Source organism: Prionailurus viverrinus, chromosome E3 (genome assembly GCF_022837055.1).
Source record: "Prionailurus viverrinus isolate Anna chromosome E3, UM_Priviv_1.0, whole genome shotgun sequence".
Taxonomy (NCBI): domain Eukaryota; kingdom Metazoa; phylum Chordata; class Mammalia; order Carnivora; family Felidae; genus Prionailurus; species Prionailurus viverrinus.
Genome location: NC_062576.1, coordinates 17,500,454 through 17,510,092, shown reverse-complemented (window position 1 = coordinate 17,510,092; position 9,639 = coordinate 17,500,454). Strand labels below are relative to the sequence as shown.

General features: G+C 56.4%; 1 protein-coding gene across 3 annotated transcripts; it reads right to left on the bottom strand.

Annotated features, from left to right (window-relative positions):
* On the bottom strand, window positions 1-9,024 carry PRSS36 (serine protease 36). Of its 3 annotated transcripts, none has more exons than XM_047838689.1 (15): window positions 8,988-9,024; window positions 8,663-8,698; window positions 8,407-8,442; window positions 7,780-7,942; window positions 7,057-7,337; window positions 5,552-5,718; window positions 3,629-3,878; window positions 3,391-3,520; window positions 2,803-3,059; window positions 2,557-2,720; window positions 1,926-2,163; window positions 1,668-1,809; window positions 1,113-1,378; window positions 912-1,033; window positions 1-643 (listed from the first exon to the last, which is right to left on the bottom strand). In XM_047838689.1, exons 1-15 carry the CDS (start codon window positions 9,022-9,024, stop codon window positions 362-364), a joined length of 2,571 nt encoding a protein of 856 aa, XP_047694645.1. In that variant the 3' UTR covers window positions 1-361. The 3 variants fall into 3 exon arrangements, with proteins under 3 accessions (XP_047694645.1, XP_047694646.1, XP_047694648.1); XM_047838690.1 differs by having other exon boundaries at window positions 2,572-2,720; XM_047838692.1 differs by lacking the exon at window positions 912-1,033 and having other exon boundaries at window positions 1,300-1,378.
* Window positions 9,025-9,639: the final 615 nt, after the last annotated feature.

Sequence of the window (9,639 nt, the reverse complement as noted above, 5' to 3'; positions counted from 1 at the left end):
AGGGACACATTTCCTGGGAGCCCAAGGCCTGACTCACAGAGACCCAGAAGGGATGGGCCCTATCCCTTGGGCTTCCCCCAGCCCCTCAGCCTTCCCCCAGCAATGCCACAAGGCCACGTGTCTGTGTTTACACCTTTATTGGCCGCTTCCCACTGCCCCCAAGGATTCCCGTGCCCAAAATAGCCAGGCACAGAGGCCCAATAATCTGAAGCCGCTGCAGTCTGGGTGGGTGGGGCCCTCTGGAGGTTCCGGCTAGGGAACAAAGCCGGTTAGGCCACATTCCAGCCCTACAGGGCGGGAAGTGGAGGGCTGGAGGGGGTGGAGGAGGAGAAGGAGAGGCGGCCAAGGGACCCAGGCCCCCTCAGCCCTGGATCAGGGGGAGCAATAGTAGCAGCAGGAGCAGAGCAGCCTGAGGGGAGCCTGAGGCCCTGGCCAGGTCAGGGGGGCAGAGGTCGCTGCCTTCAGGGGGCCAGTGGGGGTAGCCATTGGGAGGCAGGAAATGGGCCTCCCCTACTGTCTGGGCGATCCAGGCTTCTTCAGGGCCAATGGCAGCAAATAGCTCCCGGCTCCCTCGAACAGCCATGCCCATGAGGACCCAGGAGCCTCCCTCGGTCTGGCACAGGAGCGGAGGTGCTGAGGTCACCTGCAGTGTCAGGGCCAAACCCAAAAGGGTCTCTTACCCTTCCTTCTGATCCACAGCACCTTCTCCTTAGAGTCCAACCACAAAGCACTACTTCTCTACATCCTTAGGCATCCAGGCCCCTGGTCTCTCTCCGAGGTCCAGCTAGGAAGCACACTTCTTCCCATTTGGGGCCCAGCACTCAAGAATTCCAACCCTGCTCTCTCTCTAGGGTCCAGCTGCCCAGCACTGCCTCTCCCCTCCCTGGACCAGGACGCCCAGGCCCCTTTACCTCACACCTATCCTCTTGACCCTCTGAATACAGAACACAGAGAGTCCCAGGAGGCAGAATGCCTTGATAGAGACAGTGACAGAGTCGTGGCGTCAAGATGGAGACAGCTGCAGCCACAGGAACTAGAGAGAGGAGAGAGGGTTGTCACAGGGATTCTGGCCTTCAGTCACCTCTCACACCCAGGACCCTGGGCTCTCTCACCTCGGTCTCGGGGGTCCTTCCAGCCCAGCACCCAACAGCTGGCCCCCAGGGGGATACCCCCTGGGTGAAGGCAGATGGGCAAGGCTGATGGCGAAGGTTCCACCCGGGAGCTCAGCTCCAGGAGGGCAAGGGGGGGCCTAAGTCCCAGGTGTCGGGGCAGACGGATGCTGATGACCAACCGGGATACCTGGTGGCCCTGTGGGAGGGGGCTAGCCCCTGCCCGGCCCAGGTACACTTCAATATAAGGCACTGTTGTAAAGCCCGGCCTGTTGGAACAAAGCCCAATGTGACCTCCTGCTCCCCGAATTGCTATAAAGTCCTGCCCAATCCAGAGGACAGGGCAGAATGAACTCCAAGGTCATTCCACTAGCTCCTTCATTATTCCTCTTTCCAAATTTCTCTTCTATCTCAAAACACTTGTAGTGGTTCCCTGTACTTTAAGAGCCCTAAAGGGATTATATCCCACTATTTTAAAAGTCCTTTTGAAAAAAAAAAAAGTTCTTTTGCCCATCTTTCCATTTCTTCCCTCTTGCCCAAGAGATGGGTGAGACCCACCTGAGGACACAGTGAGTGGCTGCCACGACCCAGCCTGGGGCCACGAGGATCCCAGTGCAGACTTGATTTCCAGCCACATGCACTTCTGCCAGCCAGGGCCACAGGATACCCATCACAGCTGGCTCTGGCCGCAGGCCACAGGCTAGGGGAGAGGAGGTGACCACCTAAGTGAGGGCTCCACAGCTGACCCCTGAAGGGTCTGCCATGGATCTTAGCACACGCAGGAGCCCCAAAGCCCTCTTAGCCCTAAGCCCTCACCACCATGTTCTGTGTGAGGGGGACAAGCCTGTGTCTCAGTCTCCTCCCCCTCAGGGCCCCAGTCCCAAGTCAGCTGGTCTTCCAGGTAGGCTCCCCGAGTCACATGGCTGATCCATGGGCCATGGGTCTGCAGGGGGTAGAAGGCTCTGGGACGTAGGCAGCCACTGGAGAAGTCGCTGATTCCAGCCAGGAACCAGGTCCCCTCTTCCTGGCACAGAAGGCTCCAATGAGAGTAGTTCTGCAGCAAGAGCATGTGCAAGTTGATGAGAGGCTATCAAAGGTCCTGGGGCTTTCCTGTACTTCTCTCTCTCTCTCTCTCTCTCTCTCTCACTCAGACAAAACAAGTCCCACCTCCTCCAAGCCAGGCTCCAATAGTAATCTGTGTAAGAAGTCAGCCCTCACTTTAAGATTCTCTTTAAATCTAGGGGTAGCAAGAAGGTCAGACATCGCCCAGGGCCCGTCTCAGGCCCCTCCCCAAAGTCCTCCAGGGCTAGGCTCCGCCCCCAGCGAGAGGCCCCGCCTTAATCCCGTCCCTGCCCGCAGAGTGCTCGGCCTCATTCCTAGTTCCTCTCAGACCCTGCCCTGGCAACCACTCGCATTAAGACCCGCGGGCCCCGCCCCCGTCGCTCACCCAGCAGCGGCCCGCCTCCTCCTCTTCCTGGTAGGCGGGGCAGAGCGCGTGTGGAGGGTCTCCTGGCGGCGGCACTGACTCCCCCTGGCGGCCATACAGGCAGTGACACCACCAGCCGCCCAACAGCTCTGCCTCAAGCAGTGTGCTGGGTCCGGGCTCAGGTTCTGGAAGAGAAAAGAAAGGGAGCCTGCGCTGCAGAGGAGTCCGGCCCGGCTCCGCCCAGCCCTGCGTGGGGCCCCTGCTCACCCCCGCGGCCCCAGCGCGCCAGGCGGCAGCGGCTCCTGGGCAGGAAATAGTGTTCTGGGTGAGGTAGGCACACTGGCCGCGAGGCGGTGCTCAGGTTCACCGGCGTTTGCAGCTGCAGCAGCGCCAGATCCGAGGTGTCGTCCCATGAGGCATTCTCGTGCGGCACGAAGCGTGCCACCAGCTCTGCGCGCGGACGCGAGGGCAGTAGCACGCGCCAGTTGTCTAGGTCTCGGGGCAGGAGGTCTGAGTTGATGGGGCTGCGGGTTGGGGGAAACTGGGACGTGGGCCACATCCTGCGCACTCGGCTCAAACCCGCACATGTCTGGCTTGGACTCTGGATTTCCAGAGAACCCGGCATCCTTGATAGAATTTATACTACCCCGTACTTGCCCCCAGTAGACTAGGATCCCGCTTTGCAAGCTGGATCCTACACCTGCCTGTGAAACCCCGCACTCCAGACCGATGTGCCCTTCCACCCCTACTCCTACCCTACCCAGGGGAAGGGCTGGGGACAGGTCGATAGTGTCTCAGGCAGATGGGGGGGGGGGGGGCGGAGGGGAAAAAATCTAAGACTGCGTTTTCACTCACTCCAGAAAGCAGCTGGCAGGTGCCAAGACCCAGCTTTCAGACACCAGCGCCCCATGGCAGGGTCTGGATCCTGGCACCATCACCCGCGCCTCCCAGGGCCAGGTCCCTGGCCTTGGTGCCTTCCCGCACTCTGAGGGGTGAGAGACTTGGGTCAGGGGGCCTCCCAGGCCACCAGCAGTTTCCACCCCAACTCAAATCTTCCATGTCCAGGTGACATCTAGGGGTCCTTCTCCCTTACCTGGCAGGGCAATGGTGCAGTTCTCATCAGTGGGCTCCCAGGGACCTGGCTGGGGCTCCCAGGACTGGGTGGGAAAGGCAGGCCCAGGTTCTGAGCCCATCACCTGTTCCCGTATCCATGCCTCATAGGGGGCCACAGCAGTGAAGACTCCAGGGCGGTTCCTCCGTCCACAGCCAAAGCCAAAGCTGGTGATTCCTGCCTGGAACCATTGGCCGCCTTCCTCACAGACCAGGGGGCCCCCAGAGTCTCCCTGATGGTAGATAATTCAGTGTCAGGGGATCAGCCCAGGGACCCACCAGCTTATACTAGGCCACCTCACAAAGATTCTAAACCTCTTCTTGTTGCCAAACATAGAGCCACCTTCTGGAAACTGGCCCTGGCTGTACTTGTCCTCTGCATTCCCTGCAACTCTAAACAGAAGAAAACTTTCTAAGGCAGAAAGGCTGATGAGCAGCCAAAGCCAAAGGCAGCAAGCTAATGCATTAAAGGCCACGTTAGAGAGGCCTTCAGGTCTCATTCAGAGCCAACTGATTCTTGTTCAATAAATGGCTCAAATAGGGGTGCCCGGGTGACTCAGTCGGTTAAGGGACCAACTCTTGGTTTTGGCTCAGGTCATGATCTCCTGGTTCGTGAGTTTGAGCCCTGCATCTGGCTCTGTGCTGGCAGTGTGGAGCCTGCCTGCTTGAGATTCTCTCTCTCCCTCTCTCTCTCTGCCCCCCCCCACTCTGTCTCTCAAAATAAACTTTTAAAAATTAAAAAATAATTAAATTAAATATTCAATTTTTCAGTTACACTAGCCACATCTCAAATGTTCAATAGCCAATGTGGCTAGTGGCTATCATACTGGACATCACAGGTATAGAACATTGTAGGACGTTCTAATGGACAGTGCTTGGTTTAGAGGAATTTGAATTGTTTGCAATCCTGTCCAAGAAGGCAGGGGATTATGTCCCTAGGTCTTGGAACCTCGTAATTGGGAGGGACGCTGAAGACTATCTAGCTTGAATTCCCATCACCACCATTCACGCTTGAGTGCCCTCAAAAATGTGTGCCATTGGAGGAAAGTTCCTGGGGGAAATGGTTAAAATATACTATGTTTTGTTTTTAGCAAGATATCTGGAAAATTCTCATCTGTGAGGAATTAATTCATTTTTTAAAATGAACCTACTAAGTAATAGGTGCGGTGCTATGGACTGGGATGGGGGATAATAATAATAGCTAATGCTTATTTGAACTCTTATTAAAGACCAGGCACTGTCCTAAGTGCTTTTATTTAAAAAAATTTTTTTCAACGTTTTTTATTTATTTTTGGGACAGAGCGAGACAGAGCATGAATGGGGGAGGGGCAGAGAGAGAGGGAGACACAGAATCGGAAATAGGCTCCAGGCTCTGAGCCATCAGCCCAGAGCCTGACGCGGGGCTCGAACTCACGGACTGTCAGATCGTGACCTGGCTGAAGTCGGACGCTTAACCGACTGCGCCACCCAGGCGCCCCCTAAGTGCTTTTATATATACAAATTCCTATAATCATCATAGCCACCCTATGAAGTAGGGTGAAGCCACCTATAAAGTATCATCTCCATCTTCTAGAGGAGAAAGTCTGAACATATGGACGTTAAATAACTTAGCCAAGGTCACACAGTTGGTAAGTGGTGGTGCTGGACTTCCAACCGGGCTGACTCACTCTGGAGTCTTGGCAGGTAACCTCCGCACTGTGCTGCCATAAGTAACAGTGCCCTCTTGTTGAGCCCCAAGTTCTGTCCATTTATAATCTTCTCATCAATCCTATCCGTTGGCAATCTTGCCCTCTTTTTGCAGATGAGGCTCAGAGACATTGAGAGAGATATTTGTCTATTCCTCATGCTTCCTATTGGTTAGGGCTCTGCCTGGCCCTGTGAGGCAGATGCAGGGGCCTCCCCTCACCTGGCAAGTGTCTCTGCGGCCCTCCGGGTAGCCAGCACACAGCATCCCTGGCAATAGCTGGAAAGTGAGGTTGAACGGGCCAGGCCGGCTATAGAGACACTGACAGGCGGCCTCTCCCAGCAACCTGAGCTCCACTTCTTGTAGCGCCCACGGGAGAGGCAGGGGGTCTGCAGGTCGAACCAGAGAGCAAATGCTGTGAGGCAGATAGGAAGTCCCCTGTGCCCCAGCTCGGCTTAATGCCCTTCAGCTGCCTCCTGGACATCTACTTAGATACCCCATGGCACCCTGGACTGCTACACTCAAAACTAGTCATTGTCACCTCCTGCTCCTCTCTGTTCTTCCTATATCCTCATCTCAGGAATGGCCCTATCAAGCACCTAGTGAGAGCCTCCATGGATGGTTGTGCAGTAAGAGCAGTATCCAGACGATAAACGAGGCCTGTGCGGGCTAAAATCACTAAGATCTGAGCCCTGACATGGGCTGTGTCAATCTTGAGAGGGCACGCTTTTCAACAAAGGTGCCATGTAGACTAAGGTGTGGTCCTGTACCAAGCTGCCAAGCATGGAAGCTGGGTTGTCAGCTGTGACCCCTGTCTCAGCTTCCTCTCCCCAATCAGTTCCCAAGTCCTGAAAACCTCTCATTTGTGACTTCTTGGAATTGTCACTGCAACTGCCCTAGTTTAGAAGGTACAACTTTGGGCCTGGATGATTGGCCCAGGCTCCTCACTGGTGCCTGCCACAAGGAGGTGTTCAAGAAATACCTGTTGAATGAAGGAAAGATGAACTGAACGAATGAATGAGTGCAAGTAGGGAGAAGACAGGAGGTGGGAAAGTAGAGAGATGAGTGAAGGGAGGGGAGGGGAGGATGGGAGGAAGAGGGACAGGGGAATGGAAGGCAGAAGCTGACATTGCTGAACGCTTAGGATATGCCAGGTGCTGTGCTTTAGTGCACCATCACCTAGGGCAAAAATATCTGAAGTACATTAATAACTGCTGTTAGGTATTGTGCTATAAACTTTACATGGATTTTCTCATTTAATCCTTAACCCAACAACCCCAAGAACTGGGCACTATTTTTCCTTAATTTTCAGAGGGGGGAATGGGTTGGATGAAGTGGTTTGTCTGAAATAGCCGAGCTAGGATGGGAACCCTATTCAGATCCCATATCCAGGAAAGGAAAAAACAACAACAACAACAAAAACCTGGAAGGAAAGGTGAGGAGGGAATCGGGGTGGATGAGTCAGTTAGTCTTAGTTTGAGAGCCCTTGGGGAGGAGGATAGATGGACAATTGCACAGCATTTACCTGCAGCGTGGCAGAAATCTGCGCTCCAGGACCCCACCCAAGGCCCCACTCAGTGGGCCCCGCCTCCTGAGCCCCCGCCCTGAGGGCCCACCCACCCAGGGCCCAGCTTTTAGGACTCGCCCCGAGGTCTTCCCCCAAGGACCGCTCAGTAGGCTCCACCTCTCCGGTAACCTGCTTCCCGGGACCCCTTCATCTCACTCACCCGCTTCCTGGATGTCCCCCCAGCCAGTGGCCCAGCAGGCCGTGCCATGAGCGAAGCGGTGCGAGGCCCGCGGCAGGCAGATCGGCCGCACGGCGGGGCCCAGCCGGGCGGGCGAGGCCAGGCGCAGGAGAGCCAGGTCTGCGCCCAGTTCCACGCTGCTGTAGTTGTCCGGCACGAGGATGGCGGCCACCGCGCGGGCGTGCGCGCTGTCCAGAGGCCCGTCCTGGGAGTGCACGCCCAGCAGTACCGACCACTCGGTCGCGGGCTCCAAGGTCCCGTTCCTGCGCGGAGGCCCAGGCAGGAGGAGGTTAGGTTGACCCCAAGGTGGGGACAGACTCTCGTGGGGGTGGGATCTCGCTCAGAGCGAGGGAGAAGGTGGGATCAGTAGCAACCCAGGAGGGGCAGAGTGGGATCCAGATTAGGGGCTAGGGCGATCCAGGTTGAGATAGATTCCCAAAAAGGGGAGGAGTGGATGCGATTTGGGGATGATTGATTGGGGGACATTGGAAAGACGGAATTCAGACCCGGATATTTGGTGGAGCGGTGGGTCGAGTCTGCAGGTGGCGTCCACCGTATTCAGAACAAGGATACCCTCGAAGAGAACTTCGAGGTTGGGCAGGGAGACTGGCGCAGCTCGGTTCCAAGTTGGCGGTGAGTGCATGGGATCAAGCTGCGGGGCTGGCTTGGCTTTTGAAGAGGGTTTGGACGTGGGCGAATACTCACGTCACGAAGCAGTGAGCAGCGGAGAGCACCCAGGAAGGGGCGATGAGGGAGCCCCCGCAGATGTGGCCCCCCCTCTGATGCAGGCTCACCTGCCACGGCCAGCTGCCTGGCTGCGCTTCTGAGCCCCCCATGATTCGGGTAGAGGGCTCAGGGCGGCCGCAGTCTGCAATGGGGTACCATGGAGGTCATAGCCTGCCTGGTCCCTAGGCACGAGGCCCAGGTAACTCAAGACAAAGCCCTGTCTCTCGCGCGGCTTCAGTTTGCACCTCTGAACAAAGAACAAAGAGGACTTAGGCACTTTTTTTTTTTTTATGTTTATTTATTTTTGACAGAGGGAGAGAGGAGAGAGAGAGAGAGACAGAGCATGAGTGGGGCAGAGGCAGAGAGAGAGAGAGAGAGAGAGAGAGAGAGAATCTGAAGCAGGCTCCAGGCTCTGAGCTGTTAGCCCAGAGCCTGACACGGGGCTCTAACTCAGGGGCTCTAAGTCACCAACCAGAGATCATGACCTGAGCCAAAGTGGGACCCTCAACCCACTGAGCCACCCATGTGCCCCGGGACTTCCACCTTCCTCACTGCCTAGCCAGGCTTAACCTTCTTTAAGATCTGAGGAACCCCCACTCTCCTTACCTAGATCTTCATGTTCTTCTTCGGTAGGACTGAGAGCTGGGAGTTGGAGGGTAAAGAGAGAGGAAGGTACTGGTGACTTCCAGTCCCTGACACTTCCCAGTCCCCATCTTCCTGTTCTCCCTCCCCTACCTCTCTCCCTTTCCCCAGTTCTCTGTTCTTTTGGCATCCCCTTGGAGCACCCATGCTACCCCTCCCATCTTTTCTGCCTCCCATGTGATACACCCCCCACCCCCACCCCCCAGTCCAACTGCCTTACCTGAGTCCTGGAGAGCTCCTGGGATGGGGCTGATGGCTGGAAAGAGGGAAGCAGGAAGAGGCTAGAGACCTATAATTTGATGAGCCCTCCCTGCCTCCCTGCCCCCAAGCTTTAGAGCTACGCCATCTCCTGGCATCCAGGCCCCTTTCCCCTCTGGTAGGCTATTCTCCCTTCTGACACCTCACTCCTTCATTCTTCCTGATGTCTTCCTCTCTTTCCTCCTCTGACACCCCACTACCCACACAGAACCCAGGCGTTCTGCTTTCCAGCTTCCCAGATACTAAGGCCCAGGTCCCTTGCAGCCATCTCTTATCCCCTGAGTTACCAAGGATCACAAATGGAAGGAGCAGGTGCTGGGACATGGCACATTTGAGTCAGCTGGAGGCACGGAGATGGGTGAAGGTCTGCTCCCAGCCACAGCTCTGTCACTGCCTAGGCAGCCTGTGACTCCTGATGGTCCCAGGAGCCGCCCCACCCTCCCTGGCTGGAGCCCATCTCTGGCAATCTGAGAGGATCTAGGGCTGGAAAGGGGAAGCAGGGAGCCTAGAGGCCCCACCCAGAGCCCTGTGAGCATCTCATATCTCTGGAGGCCCAAGGTGGGGGTGGGAAGCAGATGTCCTAGCTCCAGGACACTGTTGGGTGGGGGGTGGAGGAGTGGAGAACCCTGTGGGCAAAGGTGGAAGATGAGGACAGCTAGGTGCTGTGAGGCTGATGTTCTGGGTCCTTGGTGAGGCGGGCTGTAGGTTAGCTCAAGCCCTTGGGATGGAGCAGGTGGCCCCTCAGTGGCGTGACTCACCAGAGACCTCACCTCTATTCGGGGTGCGGCTTACCCCAGTGGCTTGGCCTTTTCTTCTCACACAGCTCTGGTTACTGGAGTTGCTGGCCAGGTCTGGGAAGGGAGCCCTAGGGAATTCAATCCCATCCCAACAAAAGGATCACAGATTCCGTCAAGTTGCGCAGGGCCAAGGATTCTGGGA